Source organism: Octopus bimaculoides, chromosome Z (assembly GCF_046866305.1).
Source record: "Octopus bimaculoides isolate indiv1 chromosome Z, ASM4686630v1, whole genome shotgun sequence".
Lineage (NCBI taxonomy): Eukaryota > Metazoa > Mollusca > Cephalopoda > Octopoda > Octopodidae > Octopus > Octopus bimaculoides.
The window spans coordinates 22422669-22444256 of NC_142944.1; the positions used below are offsets into that span (position 1 = coordinate 22422669).

At 36.2% G+C, this 21588-nt stretch overlaps 1 protein-coding gene across 3 annotated transcripts in view; it reads right to left on the reverse strand.

Moving 5' to 3' along the window:
- Nucleotides 1-9281: 9281 nt before the first annotated feature.
- The window catches only part of LOC106883931 (uncharacterized), a 45548-nt gene continuing 33241 nt past the window's right edge, over nt 9282-21588 (reverse strand). For all 3 annotated transcript variants that reach the window (XM_052973703.2, XM_014935075.3, XM_014935076.3), the window contains exons 2-3: nt 11847-21243; nt 9282-10745 (exon numbers count right to left, since the gene is read on the reverse strand). In XM_052973703.2, the coding sequence (XP_052829663.2) occupies nt 11850-21056 (9207 nt within the window). In that variant the 5' untranslated portion in view covers nt 21057-21243 and the 3' untranslated portion in view covers nt 9282-10745; nt 11847-11849. The remainder of the gene's footprint in view (nt 10746-11846; nt 21244-21588) is intronic.

Below are 21588 nucleotides of genomic sequence, written 5' to 3' on the forward strand. Positions count from 1 at the left end.
TTAATAATTACTGACCTATTTATTTTTTGACCTCTTACCAACTTGCCCAAATCAGCCAAGCTGCCAAAGGGCTTAATCTGATTTTTTATGCAATTCTGAAAAAAAAAAAAAATTTTTTTGTAATCTTTACTTATTGTAATTGATAAAAAAAACATTCAATGCAAACTGGATTGATAAATTTATTTATTATTATTATATTTATTTTGGTTTAAGTGTATTTATTACAAGAATCAGTTAGGTTTCTTTCTCTAACATTTTACATAGATTAACGTGTTTCTCACCTCTGAAACATGTTCTCTGAGATTTTTAATGCAAACCTACACAAGTTAAATGTGTGAAAAGCAAAATACAAATTTTGAAAGTATCTGTAAAACTAGTTTTTAAACATCGAATGGCTATGGGGGTCCACCAGAGTAAGGTGATAATCAAAAGGGGTCCATAAGCAAAAAATGGTTGAGAACCCCGGGCTTAAATATTTAAGCCACACCAAATGAAGCCTTCTTCCTATGTTAGAAATCAATACTTTTTATTCCCTCATACATTTTTTTCACCAGGCAATGTGTATCTTTGGGTTTAACTCATTGTATGGCTACTGTTGTTGTATGACAGCACCCTAAAACGTGGATTGTCTTTCAGTTCTTTTACAGACTCTGGAAGAGTGAAAAGCAACTTTAATTTCAAATCCAGAAACATGAAAGACAATAATACAATTGTGTATACCAGTTTGGTGTTTATATTCTACTATCATAATTTCAAGGGCACAAATTTATGTGGACAAACTGCAGAACTGGCAACAGTTCTGCAATTAATTATTGAGACTTAGGTTTGTCATCAGCCCCAAGACTCATGAAGTCAGAGTTTCACCTGGTTTCTGTAGTAAGTGAACAGGATGTTGGTCTGTTGCAGGGTTAACTTCCAAGCAATTGCTGGAATAAATTTATAGTAGAGTGAACTGAAGTAACATGGAACGAAGTGTTCTGCTGAAGAACATGATGAACTATCTGGTTCAGGAATTGAAGCTATGAACCTTCACCAGTAAATTACTGGTGATTAATCCATGAATGTGTGTACCAAATGGGCAAAATAAAAAAAAATCTTTTTTTCTTATGGGTAAATTAGTATCTTGCACATTAATATTTATCTCATTATTGAATAGTGCCTTAAAATGATCACTTTCCTTTGCATCCAGTGTGAGCATAAATTCATCTGAGATTCCCACATTGTTGTTGTCAAAACTAATGTACGAATAGAGATATAATTGGTGCACTTCTTCCATTCAGAGCTGGTTGAAGCATCAGTTTCTTCTGTGCTATCTAAAACATCATCATTTACTTCCTCTGATGATAAAGGAGGTAAGTCAGAAAAAAATCTTCATTGCTGTGTAATTCTTTCATTTCTGACATCAATAAAGGCCACTTTACACCTAGGTGCATTAGAAAAGTAGGCTTGTGAGCATTAATTGATGATAGCTGTATCCATGTAAAATTTTTGAAACAATTGATGTCTGCCATTTAAGGGTTAATTCAGTAACACAATTGTTCTTTGGTCCTGATCAAACGCATTCTTTCCATGACAATCCAGTTATATTGCATCCAAGACCACCTTCAAAGTATCCATTTAATTTTTTTAAGATAGGGTATAATTTGAAAATTGGCTGTTATTTCTAGCAGGCTAAGTAATCTCATACTGCATAGTCGCCTCCCTCTGTAGCGTATTATTTAGTTCTAGCTGCTTTAACTGAGTTCATCATTATTAAGGGCATTCTAACAATGACCATCTTGCCTGATTGCCAGACAGAGTATCTAGGAATGCCAATTTTTTTTTTTTCAGAATACAGGTTATAAGTTGAAATTTGGCTGCTATCTATTTCTAGCTTCTCATCCAATCTCTGTACAGACTTCCTTGCTGATCCATATATTTTTCCTGTAGACACCAACCCTAAAAAGACCTCCACATTCAAGCTGAGCAATGACAATTGAATCAATGTGAACCATCAAACTTGTAAGCATCCCTCTGCAAATTTCATTCACTGGTGCTACCTTCTTTTCCTCATTTTAATGATATCCTTTTCTACTATAGGCGCATGGTGCTGAAATTTTGGGGGAGGGAGCCAATTGATTAGATTGACCCCAAAAGGATGAAAGGTAAAGTCGACCTTGGCAGAATCTGAAGAGCTCAACTAGTACTTAATGCAACAAAGCATTTTATCTGGTGTGTTAATGAATCTGCCAACTCTTCACCTTGATATAAAAATTCTAATTTTCGCTCAAGGCCAGCAATTTTTATGAGTCAATTACATTAACTCAGTACTTGACTGGTACTTTATTTTATCATTCCCATAAGGATGAAAGGCAAAGATGATCTTGGTACAACTTGAACTCAGAACATAAAGAACTAGAAGAAATGTTAATGATTCTGCCAATCCATCACCTTGATAAATTCCACTTGTTATCTCAAAATAGGAAAAAGCGTAAAATGTAGCAATAAGAGGTGAGGTTAGATTCAAGAATGCTGAGTCTTGCAAACAATGACACAACTGCTGAGTACTGACTGAATGTATAAAACCATGCCATTGTCATATTTTATCCACCTTCCATGCTAGTATGAATCAGACAGTTTGCAGGGTCCAACAGGTTAAAGAGCCATGCCTTGTGCTATTGTCTCAGTTTTGGTATGGTTTCTAAGGTTGGGTGATCTTAAGATCAACCATTCTGCTAAGTACTTTTTTGACAGCACCAGACTAGTGAGGTGACCATAAGATTCCAACCAAATGATGGTAGAGGAGGAGGAGGTGATTTTATGTGTGGCATTGAGAGCTGAAAGTAAGTATGATAGGAGGGACAGGAACAGGTTTGTTGTACAGAAAATATATGGTTCCATACATTATATACAAGCAGAGAGAGAGAGAGAGAGAGAGAGAGAGAGAAAGAGAATGGTGATAGTGTCAGAGCACACTCTCAATGCACTAGATGATCAGAAAAGTGAGTGGGTAAAAGTTACATGAATATGTGGGAGAGTAAAAAACGGTTAGAAATAGGGGTAGGGTAAATGGTGAAAAAAGAGTGGTGATCAATGATAAATATGAGAGGAAGTCAACTAGCACTACAGAAAGGATGTATAGCAGTAGTAGAATAATAATACAGTAGATGGACGAGGGTTGTGAGATATGGAGATGAGGAGTTGATTCGTTAAGGTTAGAGATGGACAGAGATAGGGTGAAGATGGTCAGAGGTATAGACAGGTGAATGTAGTGAGTAGCAAACAAAGAGGTGTGTGTGGTGTCAGATAAATGTTAATGACAGGTGTCAAAAGGAGGTATAGACAGGTGAATGTAGTGAGTAGCAAATGAAGGTGGATGTGGTGGAAGATAAATATGTTAATGACAGGTGTCTAAAGAAAGTGACTCAAAGGAAGAGTGTAACAGTAGAGAAAGGGTTGAAATATGTAGTTCTGCTAATTACAGCCATAGTATTCATTGCACCTGCACATTTGACACATACGGATTTTGTCGATCTGTATGTGATTCTTGAGTTCATAGTTTTCACTCAGGGTATAGAAGACACTTGTCCAAGGTAATACCACAAGGAGGAACTGAGTCTGACTATATACATATTTGATTAATGTGAAAGTTTATTAATAACTACAACTGTTGTTTAGAATCTCACCCATGAGGGATCGATGCTAGATGGGTCGAAATAATTGTAGTGATCAATAAACATTCTCATATCTTCCATTCTCATCAATCAAACTGTGAAAGTGAACATGCTTTGCCGGTAAGCTACCAGGTGTATACCATATGATTTAATATCTAATATATATATATATATATATAGTTGAAGCAATCTCTTGCTAACTCAAGTCTCACCTGTTGGTGCACAGGGACTTCAGACAAATTACAATTAAAACAAAACATTATTAATCTCTACTACGGTACCGAGTACTCTTTTCTTTCTGGCTGCCAACAACAAAAAAATTATATACATGTGCTTGAGAAGACATGTGGCCAGTGCTGGTGACACCTAAAAGACACCCAGTACACTCTGTAGAATGACTTGTGTTAGAAATGGCATCCAGCTGTAAAACCAGATCAAAACAGACAACTGGAACCTGCTGCAGCTCTCAACTTACCAGCTCCAGTCAAATCATCTAACCCATGCCAGCATGGAAAATGTATATTAAATGGCAATGAAACATTATATATATACAAACAAAATCCATGCCCAGTGGCGAGACATTTGTTGAACATGAATAACAAACTATAAAGAAATGTAGAGAAAAAGCAAAAATACAGAAAAAAAAATTCATAATTTATACACACATGCACACTGTAAATATCAATTTCAAATCTAAATATAAAAAATATAAAACAAAAGCATCACATTACAAATAGCTTTATTTGAAGTGCCAGTAGTAACTATAGCATTGGTTACTACAAGACATAAAAAAAATCTCCAAATATTTTAATATTACAATCATAGTGAAATGACATTGTAAGTCACTGGCTACTGTTTTAAGAAGAAAAAAAAAGTGTACTTAAATGAATGTGCCATTAAACAAATCACAACAAATAAAGTCGATTAAAGTTATAATAGTAATAATAATAATAAATGATAATTAGGACTTGCCCAATATATTTGTGTTGTAGTTGTACATGGTGTTATAATTTTCATTTTATCTGCCATGCACTTAATATATGACATAGTGAGAAAAGAATATGTTGTGTGAAATGAACAAGACAAAATGAGCCATAAAATGCTTACATCATGATAGTGGACTGAAAGATTAGTCAGAAGACACACAAGGAAAAAAAAAAAAAAAAAAAAGCTACAACTCTTACTTAATAGAAATATTTGCATTTTTTTTCTCTTTTCTAAGTGGAAAATAAATATGAATTTATCATGAATGTTTATGAAATCTAAAAATTATGGAAAAAAATATACAAGAAATAGTTTGTTTTTGTTTTTTGCAAATGTCTTTATTAGGTTATTATTTATCATCATTTGTTAATACTTTAGAATATATACACAATATTATTTTAAGCCTATTCTTACACAATTTTGTAAGAAAAATAAAGCAGGGAGATAGAGGGCAAGTTTTATTGGAGAATGGCATTAGCACAAATTTTTATTTCAACATTTCAAATACTTTTTCTCACATACATGTACAGCTTAACTGATATAATTAATAAAAAAAAATAATTAAAAAAAACTGATTGAAAAAAAAAGTAATTATGACAGTCTTAAGAAGCATAATCAATAAATTGAAAAAATTCTCATATTTTCTATTTGGTAAAAATGAAATTTCTTTTATCTTTGGGAAGTTATGACAATAAATTTAAAATAAAACCCACAAAATAGCACATTTTCATTTCACAACCATTAAATTTCTCACATCACAAATACTGTTTGGATTAATGAAAACAAATTATCTAAAATGAAGGCCTAGTGGTAATGACAATATTTATATGTAATTTTTCAATTATTACTTGAAATCTAATGTAAATTTTTTCTTTTTTTTCTCAAACATCCATAATTGAAACTTATTAACTCTAAGACATTTGACTTCCGTATAATCTATAACATTTATATATATGTATTAAAACTGTAACCAGGTTATCGAATTAAAAATCTTCAGAAGTCTCCCACTGCTGCTTGATAAAATAAAGTAGCTTCTCATTACATATAGGTAACAGAATAGATAGATTTCATATAGCGATGCTAAATTGGTAATGTGTATGGAGATAGTAACCAGAGGTAACTATATGCCAAACAGAAAATGTAAACCTGTCACATATATACTTGAGTTTGTGTATATGAGTTCATGTTTAATGATTTTATCTTACCAGGTCAAAAATCTAATTTAGACTGTCAACTAAGTATCATACTGAAATAAGAAGTTGGATCCATATGACTGGCTAAAATTACTTGATGCCTCAGCATAGCTGTAGTTCAATGGCTGAAACCAGTAAAATGTGTGGATGGATAATCGGTTGGCCTGGAGCTTGGGTACAATCTTTTTGGTTGCATGATTTAGTGCTACAATTGCCACAGTTGTCCACTTTCATTGTGTTGAGGAAAAAAGGCCCAAAGGATGAGGTATAATTCCTGAGCTGTCTGAGGGTTTCACCATTCATTTATGGCATGAACTTGCATGGCTTAAGCTTTTGAGACAAACATATGACTACTGGTAGAATCAACCATGTATCAGAAAAGCATGTGGTGGCGGCAGCGTGCAAAAAGTGGAAGGTAAAAGAGAAGGAATAGGAAGTGGAAGCAACAGAAGTGGTGGCAGTTCCTTTCTTTGATCTTGCCTACCACTGCTTTAAAGACACAGCATTGGTGACATTATATATCTACATAAAGAGACAGGCAAGTGAACAGTATAATTAAAATGACTGGGAGACAATATGTTGTATTTGACACTGTGATACATTGCTTTTGAGCCTTACTGGTGTTTATGTAATTTTTGAGCCATACTAGTGTTTATGTAAATTGACTATATATACATATATATCCTACAAAGTGGTACCCAAGCATCGCTGCACTCCAACGACTAAAGAACATATATTTAGGCATTATTTACATTTGATGGATATTTGTCCTCATCTTGTTTGTTGTCAACACAATGTTTTGGCTTATATACCCTCCAGCCTTCATCAGGTGTCTTGGGGAAATTTCGAACCTGGGTTCTCATTCCTAAGGTATCTTTCGATATTATTATTATTATTATTATTATTATTATTATTCAGTCGTTTTATTTTTATAACGTGCATTCACTTCATTACCGAGCTCAGCTCTGTGTGCCTTGGGTATGTGCTGTGGTTTGCTGTAGTGCTCTTATGTTTACTGTATTGAAAGTGTTTTGCGTAGAATGTGTGCAGTACCCAGTAGTGCAATTTTCTGTATGTTATATATATTTGTAAGTCCCGGTGTTTTTGTTATGTATTTGTCTGAATACTTTTTTATTATACCTAAGGCACCTACTATGATAGGAATTGTCTCTGCTTTTAGACGCCGCATTCGAGTTACCTCTATTTCCAGGTCTTTGTATTTTGAAAGTTTCTCCATTTCTTTTAGAGAAACGTCATCTGATGGTATTGATACATCAATTAGAAAGCATTTTTTTTTTCTTTTTCCCTTCATGATCCCTGACAACTATATCTGACCTGTTGGCCTTAATTTCTCTAACCACTAGCCATATAATAATAACATCGAAAAATACCTTAGGAAAGAGAACCCAGGTTCGAAACTTCCCCAAGACACCTGAAGAAGGCTGGAGGGTATATCAGCCGAAACATGTTAACAAGATGAGGACAAATATCCATCAAATGTAAATAATTCCTCATCTCTTAAATATAGAACTGTATTATATATTTAGGCAGTCATATGTACAAATATGTGTGAATTTCTCTCTCTCTCTCTCTCTCTCTCTCTCTCTCTCTCTCTATATATATATATATATATATATATATATATATATATATATATATATATATATATATATATACATATATATATATATATATATATACATATATATATATACATATATATACACACATACATATATCTCTCTTTATATATATATATATATATATATATATATATATATATTACGGAGATGTACTTGCATAGCAAGTGACCTGATCTGAGATCGTGTGCTGGAACGAAAACAATTGCAGCATGGAAGGTGTTTATAAGCCATTTAAAATAACACACAAAAGCCGTCAGATTCACTTCAACATTTAAATTTAATTTGTCAAAATATTTTCGTCGCTTTGGTCAGTGAACAGGTCGTGGTCTCAAAGTGAGGAAAATATTTTGACAAATTAAATTTAAATGTTGAAGTGAATCTGACGGCTTTTGTGTGTTATTTTAAATGGCTTACAAACACCTTCCACGCTGCAATTGTGTATGTATGTATATATATATATATATATATATATATATACATACACACACACACACACAGAGAAAGTGATAAACGCTTGTACAACATGAATAACACTCTCTGAGCCTATCTGCTATGCACTGACAATTAAACCTAAAGAAATATTTAAAGAAAATATCATGAGAAAGAGTGAAATCAACCTGAATCTAATACAAATATTACTGTTAAGAGAGTTAATTTCACATGTCATTAGATATTAAGTCAAAAACCATTTTATTCTTTGGTAAAATATTTTCAATCTGTATTAGCTGGATTACTATAAAGAAATCTAATTAACATCAATAATCTTCTATGTGGAACTACTCATCTAGTCATAAACATTGTTATTATTAATGCTACAAATTTCACAAACATTTTATCGTAAGGCACTTCAAAAATAAGTAAAAGAAATATATGCATGTGTGCATATATATGTATGTGTTTATATCCTGTGGTTAGGATAACTGGCTCACGATCATAAGGTCATGAGTTTGACTCCTGGCAGCGAGTAGTGTTCTTGACACACACATATAACATGCTTTATATATGTATTATATAATATATATTAAGAATCTATAATATATGTTTCATATATGAACTGCCACCTCAGGCACTGGCGCCCTTTGCACTCATTAGGATGAAGAGGCTCAACGACTCACTACAGATTAACTACTTGGATAAGAGTTAATGCCGCCACTACCATAGATATATATATATTCACAGTTTACTGGAACTGAAAATCAAAATGTCTATTAAAGTGCTTTTTGTCTTTTAAAGAATTACCAACCAAGATCATATACTTGAAGATTTTCCCTATCGCTTCTAAAAGAAACTTTTGAGATACATGTCTTTTAATTTTTTAACTATTTGGATGATTATTTTACATTTGATGGATATTTGTCAACTTTGTTGTTAACACAATGTTTCGGCTAACATACCCTCCAGCCTTCATCAGGTGTCTTGGGGAAATTTCGATATTATTATTATCATTATTCAAGTCACTGCCTAGAATTGAACTTGGAATCTTGGGGTTAGTAGCTCACGCTCTTAACCACTACGCCATATGCCCGTGAGCAAATTATGGAGTGAATTTTAGGGCTTATAAATCTAATATTTTCCTATCCTTCCTTAATACCGGTTCCGATATGCTATTCATATCTGCTTAGGAGGTTGTTGTGTCCTAGCATATATGCTGCTTCTTTTATTTTTCATATTTTCCAGTGGTGTTCTCTATTATATCTCCTCGTGTCACAGCTTTGCAATGTTCCTCTACTCTTATTTGTTTTTTTTGGGGGGGAGGGCATGTTTCACCTGATGAAGGTATATCAGCCGAAACGTTGTGTTAACAACAAACATGATGAGGACAAATATTTGTCAAATGTAAATAATGTACATAATTCCTCATCTCTTAAATGTAGAACCATATTATTTGGATATCGAGAAGATAAAAAAATCAGACAAATTATATGAATATTACATAAAATGCAAGTGAACACACCAATATAAATAATATAACTAGTTCTATGTTGAGGAAATCTAAACTTAAAACATCATTTTTAAAACAATAAGAAACATCTTATTATGTGAAAGTACAATGGAAGCAACAAGCATAGAGTGACTAAATGACAAAAGGAACTTCCATTTTTACCAGTAAAAAATTTTTTTAAATGGGTGGCTTGTAATAGAAACCAAATATTGAAAATATTTTTAAATTTCTGAAAACATAAATATAACTAGACACAGTTAATAAATCGAAGATATCAATCAACCAAATTAAAATAAATTCTTGCAGAAATTTCTTTCCAATAGTCATTTCTTTTATACTCAGGCATACATATATTCCCACAGTGGTGTTCCAGCCACATGGCTGAAACAAATATATATATCCATACACACACACAACCGAAAGAGCTTTTAAGATATTTGCATAGGCATATTTACGAAATATGCCATGTATCTTAAGGCAATCATTCAAGCTTGATTTTATATATATATGCATATTTATATGTGTGTATATATATGTGTGTGTGTGTGTGTGTGTGTGTGTGTGTGTGTGTATATATATATGTATGTATACGTACACACACATTCACACTGGCTAGATCTGGCCTCACACCTACCTGACAATGTCATTCAAATCATAAACAATCACATCATAGCATATAATACACACACACACAATAGTAGCTCTTTTGGTGTATTCAATTTGACACACACACATACACCCACCCCAGAAAAGAAGTACAATGAGTTAATCTTCGGAATTTCAAACGCTTTCTAAGTTACCTTTTGAATTCATAGCTAGATAAAAATATTAATAGAAATATAAACATTTTAAAAGCTTAAAGAACATAAGTAACAATGTTGCCACCTAAATTGTAAACCAGGACTGATAAGCCATTGTTCGTCTGAGGTGGTTTAAAACTATTCAACCAATTTATAAATGGTACAATATCAAAAACGTACACTTCCAAGTGCTTCTTCTCATGTACAATGTGTATGTGTGTATATATACATTATGTGTATGTGTTTATACACACACACACACACACACATTTATTTATGCATACACACACACACATATATATACACACATAGACATGTATATGTATATATATATACATACACACACATATACATATATATATATATATATATAGATATATATATATATATATAAAACACAAAGTCTTTCAAAGAATATTCATTATCATTTCAAAACTAACCAGCTATGGAATTGAAACAAAATCTTGTGCTCTGATAATGGATATTTTGAAGCTGTTACACCATTAGCGAAAAGGAAGAAAGTCTCTCTCCTGTAAATATAAAGAATTTAAAGGAACTTTTAATAATGTAAACTGAAAAAAATATTTAAAAATTATTAATAATAATCCTTTCTACTAAAGGCACAACGCCTGAAATTTGGGGGGGGGGGTAGTTGATTACATTGGCCCATGCTTCATGAGTACTTTATTCATTGACCCTAAAAGGATGAAAAGCAAAGTTGACCATGGTGGAATTTGAAGTCAGAATGTAGCAATGGGCAAAATACTGCTAAGCATTTCGCCTGGCATGCTAATGATTCTGCCTTATTAATAATAATAATAATGATGATAAAATTAATGGTTTCAATTTTGGCACAAGGCTAGCAATTTAAGAGTGAGTGGGATAGTTGACTACATCCACACTGAAAGGATGAACGGAGAAGTTGACCTCGGAACATAAACTCTGAAGAAATGCCACAAAGCATTTTGTCCGGCGCATTAAGAATTTTGCCAGTTCTCTACTTTGTTAATAATTCTTTCTACTAGAGGCACTTGTGCCCGCGGCATGTCTAAGGACTTTCAAGCGAGATTGTTGCCAGTGCCCCTGGACTGGCACATAAAATGCACCATTTTGAGCGTGGCCGTTGCTAGTACCGCCTGACTGGCCTTCGTAAGATTTTCGAGCGAGATCGTTGCCAGTGCCCCTGGACTGGCTCTTGTGCAGGTGGCACATAAAATACACCATCTTGAACGTGGCCGTTGCCAAGCCTTCATGCGGGTGACACGTAAAAGCACCCACTACACTCTCTGAGTGGTTGGCGTTAGGAAGGGCATCCTGCCATAGAAACTCTGCCAGATCAGATTGGAGCCTGGTGTAGCCATCTGGTTTCACCAGTCCTCAGTCAAATCGTCGAACCCATGCTAGCATGGAAAGCAGACGTTAAACGATGATGATGTACAAGGCCTGAAATTTTCGATGGGGTAACTAGTCGATTACATCAAGCTCCTGTACTTTGCTACCATCTCACTGTCTTGTTAATAAATTAAATCATCTTACAAACAACAATAAATAGAAAGGAAATAAATGTCAATTAGATATTTCATATTATTGCATCTTACTGATGTATATAAGATAAGAAAAACCAAGCTTACCTTTTAAGACTGCATTTGAGAAAATAATTCAGCTGCAGTTGTTCCAGTGATAGTTTGACCAGATGTTTCGTATTGCACTGTTCCATCTCCCTGTTCAACGATAGCATGAGCAACTTCTTCTGGGTTAGCTGTATGCACAATAATAATGGTCTCTTGTCCACCCTCTGTTTGTAATGTAGTTATTGTCTGATTGTTAAGTTCGTGTGCTGCATCAGTGACAACAGCAGTATAAGTTCCTTCAGCAACTGAACCATCAGTTACTGTAGCATATACTGCTTGAGATTGTACTAATTCGGTTACTTTTCTCATGTCATCAATCTCCTCATCATCCATACCATCATCTAACATTTCATCCTCATCATCATCATCATCTTCGTCTTTAATCAGTGGAGCCATTTCTCCAGCAGCTACGTGAACTTTTCCAATATGTTCAAGCAATAATTTCTTACGTTTAAAAGTCTCCTGGCACATATCACATTGATAAGGTGATAATTTCTTATGCACTAATTGAATATGAGACATAAGGTTCGACTTATTATTGAAGCAGCGGCCACAATCAGTGCACTTGTGTGGTTTTTCTCCTGTATGTATAAGCATATGTCGGTCAACATGGTACTTCTTTGTAAACCTTTTCTCACAGACAGAGCAAATGAAAATTTTTTGATTAGGAGATTTCCAACCTTCATGTACTCGTTTCGTATGCCCAATAAGAGCACCTAAAGTTTTGAATGCAGCTTTGCATACGTCACAGAGATACTGACGAGTGTGCAAATGCATACCTTTAATATGAGTGTTAAGATTTCCACGGAATGCTGATGAATAATCACAATGAGGACATTTATAAGGCTTTCTTCCAGAATGAACAGTGCGCATGTGAGAGCTGATTCCTGTTCTTAAGACTACCTTTCCACAAATTGGACAAGCGCTTTGCATTCTGTTTTGCTGGTGAAGTTCTTGATGGCGCTTCATATTTTTCGTGACCTTGCCACATTCAGAACAAGTCTCACCAGCTTCATCCCCACCTTGTGTTGAAACTTTCATGATACGCTCTCTCCATTTTGCATTACGCATTTCTTCATCATAATCTGCTTCATGGCGATGTTTACTCTTAATATGTTTTACCAGACCAATGAAGGCCTTATCGCAAAATGGACATTTCAGAGCTTCTTCAGTGTTTCGTTTAACACTCTTACGCTTTGGTTCATCTTCAAATAAACTGAAATCTGACTCTTCCTTCTTTCGGCGACGTCTTCTATAAAGATCTCCATCATCTGCATCTATTTCATCAATTTCACCTTCTTGCCCAAGTGGTCCAAATTTCTTTTTCCTCAGTCGTGGATCTGTCTGTGTTTGTACAGATCGTCTACCAGGAGATTCAAAAACAGTTTCAACCTCAACAAACTGAGGCGTCTGTGGTGTCCTTGGAGATTTGTCTTGCATAGCAGCATTTTTTGCAGCCAAAAACTCATCCTCATCAATTTGATCAATGTTATAAATATCATCTTGTTTGTCATCAAGCCGCCGCCTGTGAACTCTAATAGGAGTGAGAACTGCTCCATCATCTCCACAGATAATTCTTGACAAAGATTCTTCTTCAAGCTCATAAATTTCTTCTCTATCATCTCTGTCTTCAATAGTATTGTCATTTTTATCTTCAATATACCCTTCCATGTCCTCTACTTCCATTTCAAGAGGCTCCTGTTTCATGTCTCGCATGGATTCATTACTACTTTTAATATGAGAATATGACATGGTTTTACTTCTAGGAGAAGTGATAACAGTTCCTATATATTCATCACTTTCGTCATCATCCTCGTCGTCTTCCTCAACTTCTTCAATCTCCTCCTCCTCATCTTCATCTTCGTCAACATCTTCATCTTCACTATCATCATAAATTGTACTTGTACCTACAGCAACAGCAGTATCTTCAAAATACCTTGCTTTCTTTTTTGGCGAAGCCATAGAAACTTTAGATGGAAGATCAATTCTTGATAATTCACTAACTGCTTCATCACTTTCTTCTGAAGGCACCTCATCGTCTTCAGATTCAGCCTTACGCTTCCTGACATACTTAATTCCAGAAGTGCTAGCAACTGGCTCACCATCTTTCTCACTCGTTGCCTTCGATCGGCGACCTGAAGATTTCTCAGCTACTTCACTACTCTCAGAATCTTTCTTTGCAGATTTTGGTGTTTCCTTACTTTTTGGTCTACCACGACGTGGCAGAGTATCTTCAGCTTTCTTTGACACATTTGGCGATTCTTTTGCTGCATCCTTGCCCTTTGAAGATAATTTTTCCTTTTTCTTAGTAGATATTTCAGGAGAGGATTTCTTCTGTGACTTTTCTTCCTGACCTTTCTTTATTCTGCCAGAACGGCGCCTACCTTCTTCTTCGTCCTCCTCTTCTTCTTCATTGCTAATCTTTTGACGTTTAGCTCGTCCTTCTGGAGAATCAACATCATAATTCTTTTCTAACGAATCTTTTCTTGGACGACCTCTCTTCTGACTCGAAGAAGGCGTGTCGTGTTTTTCAGTGGTTGCTTTTTCTTTCTTAGGAGGATCATCTTTCCGAGGTCTACCTCGCTTTCGTTTTAAAGTAGATTCACTCTTAGATTCCCCTGCACTATCAACACTTTGTTCAGCGTCTTCGGATAAATCAGTTTCTTTGGAAGACTTTCTCTTTGTTTGTTTGGTTTCTTTTGTAGCACTAGGCTCTGATTCATCACCACTGGTTTCTTTGCTTCGAACACGTAAAGATCGGTTACTGGATTTTGGAGTTTCAAATTCATTATCTGTGCTTTTAGTAGCCTGAGATGCTGCTGGAGTAGTAGACTTAGGTGGCCTGCCTCTACGTCTTGGAGTTGCTGCTTCTGTTTGTCCTTGTTTCTCAGTCAAATCAGGAGTTACAGTTTCAATAATCTGTACCTCCTCTTGCTGTCCAGTTACAGCTTGTTGACAGGCTGCTAATTGTTGTATACTAAGTGTTCCCTGATCTTGTAAAACTACTGCCTCTAGTTGTTGTGTCTGGCCATCCAATGCTTCTAGCTGCTGCTCTCCACTGTTAACTGTTTCCAATAGAGTCTCCCCACCAGCAACAACCTGAAGCTGCTGTTCTGAAATACTAAATGTTTCTAGTTGGTTGCTAGGGGTACTAACAAGTGCCAGCTGATTCCCTGAAGTACTGACAACTGTCAACTGATTTCCGGAAGCACCAACAACTTCCAGTTGACTCATTTGAGTTCCAAACATTTGTAATTGGTTCTCTGACGCACTAACAACTTCTACTTTATTCTCCGGGGTGCTCATAACTTCTATTTGATTACTCGGAGTACTAACAATCTCTACCTGGTTACTTGGAGTGCTGACAATCTCTACTTGGTTACTTGGAGTGCTGACAATCTCTACCTGGTTACTTGGCATACTCACAACCTCCACTTGACTTTCTAGAGTACCAACAACTGCTTGATTTGCTTGTGTAGTAACAGTCATTTCTGGAATGCTGACAACTCCTAAATGATGTCCTGCAGCACTGGTGGTGGACTTTAATTGGTATTTTGGAGAGTCAAACTTTTGTATCTTTTGAGGTGGTTCAACTTGTTGCACTTCCTTGTTAGTTTCCCCTACTTGTTTTGAAACACTGGACATTGGTACTTGTACCTTTACTGTCTGTATCTGGCCAGCTACAACTGCATCTTCTTTTGGTTTATTAATAGATATAGATTTTAATTCCTGTCTATTAACTGACTCAGCTTGTTTTGGTTCCCCAACAGTTTTTGTCATAGAAGTTTGCTGATTTGTCTCCTTTGTTGTTTCTGCTTTCTTCAAAGATTCTGCCTTCTTTACAGTTTCCTGAGACACCTCCACCTTCTTCGGTGATTCTGTCTTCTCAACATCTTTGGCAAATTCGGTCTTTTTCCCAGTATCTTTTGATACTTCTGCTTTTCTTCCAACATCTTTTACTTTCGGAGCATCTTTTGGTGACTCCACCTTTTTCACTGTATCTCTCACAGGTTCTGTTTTCTTCCCAATATCTTTTTGTACCTCTGCCTTTTTCGTAGCATCTTTCACACTTTCTACCTTTTTCCCAGCATCTTTTATAGGTTCAGCTCTTTTTGCAGTGTCTTTTGGCAACTCTGTCTTTTTTCCAGGTTCTTTTGGTGGCTCTACCTTCTTTGCAGCATCTTTTGGTGATTCCACTTTCTTTACAGCATCTTTTGGTGGCTCCACCCTTTTCCCAACATCCTTTGAAGGTTCCACTTTCTTTGCAGCATCTTTTGGTTGATCCACTTTCTTTGTAGCATCTTTTGGTGGTTCCACTTTTTTGGCAGCATCTTTTGGTGGTTCCACTTTCTTTGTGGCATCTTTTGGTAGTTCTGCCTTCTTTGCAGTATCTTTTGGTAACTCTACCTTCTTTGCACCATCTTTCGGTGGCTCTAGCTTCTTTGCAGCATCTTTTGGTGGCTCCACTTTCTTTGCAGCATCTTTCAGTGGTTCTGTCTTTTTTGCTGCATCTTTTGATGGCTCTATCTTCTTTGCAATGTCTTTTGGTGGTTCTGCCTTCTTTGCATCTTTTGGTGGTTCAACCCTCTTTGGAACATCTTTTGGTGGCTCTACTTTCTTTGCTGCATCTTTCGGTGGCTCTACCTTCTTTGCAGCATCTTTTGGAGGTTCCACCTTCTTTGCAATATCTTTTGGTGGCTCCACTTTCTTTGTGGCATCCTTTGGTGGTTCTACTTTGTTGGCAGCATCTTTTGACACTTCCACCTTCTTCGCAGTATCTTTTGGTACTTCTACTTTTGATGCAGATTCTTTTGGAGGCTCCACCTTCTTTGCAACCTCTTTTGGTGTTTCTACCTTCTTTCCAACATCTTTTGGTGGTTCAACCCTCTTTGGAACGTCTTTTGGTGGTTCCACTTTCTTTGGAACATCTTTTGGTGGTTCCACTTTCTTTGGAACATCTTTTGGTGGTTCGACCTTCTTTAAGACATCTTTTAGTGGTTCAACTTTTTTTGCATCTTTTGGCAATTCCACCTTCTTTCCAACATCTTTTGGTGGCTCCACTTTTCTTGCAGCCTCATTTGATGATTCCATTTTCTTTGCAGCCTCATTTGATGATTCCATTTTCTTTGCAGCCTCTTTTGACAGTTCCACTTTCTTCCCAACATCTGTTTTCTTTGCAGTATCTTGCAAATGCTCTGCTTTCTTCCCAGCTTCCTGTGGTATCTCTGTTCTTTTAACACTCACAGGTGGTGTGCCCGATTCCTTACTATGATCTTCTGACTTCTTCTCAGCCTTCTGTAACGATTCTGTCTGTTTCTGAACATCTTGCACATGTTCCGGTTTCTTCCCCATTTCCTGTGATACCACTGCTTTCTTTACGGTGTTCAACACTGCTTCTGTTCTTTTTGTTTCTGTTCCTAAAGATTTTTCCTTTTGTACAGTTTCTGAAGTTCTCCCTGGTTGCACTACCAAGGATTTCATACTTTTAAGCTGTTGCGACTGTGCAGTGGATGATTGTTGTTGATCTTTAGATTTAACATCTGAGAATATTTTTGATTCTGGAGTTTGGCCTTTTGGCACACTTTCATGTAGTCTTGAGGTTTGCTGTTGTACCGTGCTAGGTTGCGTGGAAGCTGGTTGAGTGACAGATAAGATTTTAGACTGTGGTTGTTGTAATGTAGATGAAGCTGACACCACCTGCTTCTGAATAATAGGTTCTTGTTGACTAACTAACTGCTGAACATTAACTGATTTTGCTGATTGCTGCTGACCAACAAGTGTTTCAGTTACAGTTTTCGGTGATTGTTGCTGTGATGGAATAGAAACTAAAGTAGTGACAGCAGGCTGCGATGGTCTCAATGTTTGTGATGAAACTTGGGTCACTGCTGCTTGTGTTGTTTGTACTGGCTTTTGCACTTGCACAACAATAGGTTTTTGCGTCTGTGGTGAGACAACAGCCTTAACTGGCAGCTGTGTTACAGTTGTTTTACCTGGCTCTGACTGAGACAAAGTTGTTGACTTTACAGTTTGCTGTTGCACAGTTACAGATTTTGTGGTTTGCTGCTGCTGTTGTTGCAAGGATGTTACTTTTAAAGGCGGTTGCTGTACCAAAGTCACAGATTTTGCAGGTTGCTGTACAAGGGTAACAGACTTGGCAGGTTGCTGTAGCACCACTGCAGGCTTTTCAGATTGCTGTTGCACTGAAATTGTTTTAGTAGGCTGCTGCTGTTGTTGAACAGCTGTTGATTTTACTGGTACTTGCTGCTGTACTGTAACTGATTTTACTGGCTGCTGTTGTGCCGAGACCAATTTGGCTGGTTGTTGTATTATAATTGACTTTGGAGTTTGTTGTACTGTACCTGGTTTAGAAAGCTGCTGCTGTACTGTAACTGGCTTAGAAGGCTGCTGTTGCTGTATAGTAACTGTTTTAGAAGGCTGCTGTTGCTGTACTGTAACTGGTTTAGAAGGCTGCTGCTGTTGTACTGTTACTGGTTTAGAAGGCTGCTGCTGTATAGTAACTGTTTTAGGAGACTGCTGTTGTTGTACAGTAATTGGTTTAGTGGACTGCTGCTGTTGCACTGTAACTGTTTTCGGAGACTGTTGTACAATAATTTGTTTTGTTACTGGTTGTGCAGTTGTAGTTTTAGCTGACAACTGTTGTGTAGAAGTCATTTGCACTTGTGTTGTTGGAGATTTTGCTATTTGCTTAGGCTGTTGTTGTTGTTGCAGAATGCTGGCTTGTGCTTGCACTCCTTCTTTTGGTTGTAAACGCTGAACGGGTTTTGGCTGTAAAACTTGGAGACCTGGTTTAACTTGTACCGACTGTGCTGGTTTTGATACTGGCGATTGGACTTGCCATGTAGTAATCTGTTGGGGTTGAGTCTGTTTTTGTAGAGATGTGGTGGATGATTGTAGTACAATTTGTTTAGATTGTGGAAGTGTTATTGGCTGAGTAACTGTCTGCTTCAACTGCACAGGCGTGGTCTTTACAGATGATTGTACTTGAGGTTCTTGTGACGGCTGAAGTAAGGACTGCCCTGTTTTAGACATTGAAGCCATCTGTTGTAAAGAAACCTGTTGAGCTTGTGGCTGTTTTATTGTTATTGTCTGTGAGCTTACAGTCGATGGTCTAGGTGCAGATATTAGTGATACTTTGGAAGGTACAAGTTTAGATTGAGTAACTGCTGACTGGAGCTGTGAAGATTGTTTAGCCTGAGTATAAGTGATTGGCTGTGATGTAACCAACTTAGAAACTGTACTTTGCTGTGATTGGTCCAATTTCGGCAAAGCTGCACTTGTTACTGGTTGTTTAAGCAAAGTTTGCTGAGTTGTTTGTGCCTGTTTCAGTAATGAGGTTTGTGCCATCTGAGTTGGTTTTGGAGCAAATATATATGTCTGTTTTGTTGGCAATTGAGATGTTACCTGCAACTGTTTAGAGGTGTTAATTGTAGATGGTGTAGAAGCAGATGTAGACTGTCCAGCTTGTTTATTAATAAGCTGAACTTGCTGAGAAGATACAACTGGATTTGAAGATGTAGACTGAACCTGAACTTGCTTAGCTTGAGATACAGCTTGTGAGACTACAGTCTGCTTTGGCGGCAATGCTGCTGATTGTACAGATTGTTTTTGTTCAGCTGCTTGCCGAGATTTCTCAGTTTGCTGACCAGCATCTCTAAATTTGGAAGCAGCCTGTGTATTAATGGATGTTGTGGTTATTGATCCAAGAGTACTGGTCACAGTTGAAGTGGTTGTCAAAAGAGTAGAGCCAGATTTAGCTGTTAATAAATTGCCTGCTGACTGTTCTTCGGAACCAACAACATCAAATACATATTGTTGATCATCGTCTTTTTGCTCAGTTCCCTCAAATTCTGCATCAGTAGAGGTTTTTATTGTCTCAGTAACAATAGATGCTGCACTACCAATATCAACCATTATTACTTCATGTCCCCCTTGGATATTGGTGATAAGCAATTCATTACTAGAAGCTTTCGGGTCAACTGAAAGCACATCTCCTTCTTTTGCCACTGATTTTTGCATTGCCTCCAAATCTTTTTGCAAGGAAATAGCTACTGGTGTTTCTTTAGATTTAATATCAGGAGAAAGAGACACCAAGCCTTTTAAATCTGCTGGTAACTGCTTAATTGGAAAATACTTTTCTGGTTGATCTGAATCCGTTTTTGTCACATGCTGAACAACATAATAAGGTGATGACTCAGTAGGCACTTCATTGGTCTCATCATTATTTGAGTCAATATTCATTGCTGATGAATCAATACTTACAGTTTCCTCCTTGATTATTTGTTCAGTTTCTATTTCCATTGGAATGGAATTCTGAACTTCAGTTTCACTCAAGTCAATGACAAAGAACTGTGCACCATCAGCAGATGCTTGCAATGTTGCTTTATTCAGGTCAACACCACTAGATTTTAGCATATTATGGTCCAGTTGAAAATAAGTTTCTTGAATGGCTGCTTCTAAAGCAGGATTTTTCTCTTCCATCTTTGAATCTTTTGAAGTGATTTGTATTGGTGTGCTATCAATTGTACTACCATCTTCGCAAACATAGGTGTTGTTTACAGATAGACTAACATTACCAGAAGTGGTCATAAACTCTGTATCTTTGCCAGTAAGAGAAGAGATTTGACTATTAGGATCTTGAACAAGAACAGCATGCTGTATCATTTGGTGTTTGATGGATGAGCCATCATCTTTATCTTGGTCTTTTTCTTTATCATTAGACTTAGTTTCAACAGCCATCACTTGAAGGGCTACATTATCTACAGGGATCAACTCTACATCCATACCGCCAGACTGTCCTGTGAGTATGGATTTTGGTGTAGTGATACATGTTGCCTGACTACCAAGACTACTATCCAAACCTTTGATAAAAGCATAAGTAACGCCACCAAGTGTGGTACTAGTAACTTCAGTAGTTTCTATACCTTCTGATGTTGGCTGCACTTGGGGTAATGTAGTGAATAACTCTGGTGAGACAAGAACAGTTTGCGTTTGCTGAACACCAGCCGATGTAACTATGGTACCAGGAACAGAACTAAGAGAAGTCCCAGAAATGATATCCACATCAGTTACTGCATGAGATTCAGATGTGAGTGATCCAACATGGGTTGATGGAATTTGAATACTACCATCTTGAGTTTGAATTGTATCTGGATTTATTGACTGAGGAAGGTTGTTTCCAGATATTTCCATTTTATAAAAAATATTTTCAAAGAGAATCCTTTATTTTTTATGGCCAGCTTTCCCTGTTAAGTCACTATATTCCATGTATAGCAATTGCTTAACTCTCAATACTACATATTACAGAAGGCGTTTAACGCTATTTCTTGTTGATTGTTATTATTTGATATTTCAAATCATTAGTTTTGAATTAATTCACCTGTTAAAAAGAGAGATAAATGTAAGCAAAGGACGCAAACCAAAACAACATATATATACATACACACACACATACACAAATAAATTTTTATATATTCAACTATCACAAAATAATCGAAATTTATCACCACTGTCAACTATAAAAAACATGACTTGACGTGCAAGTTGTTGGGGGGGGGGGGGGGAGGCCTTTAACCACCTTTCATATTTAAAGGCCACCGTCAAATTTAAGAGATCTTGTAATTATCCACACAACTTTGTTCCGAAAACTTTGTAATTTTTTAGACAGAAAATTAAAGAACCTGAATTATTGGATTATTATTTGACTATGATGAAACAGCGATTA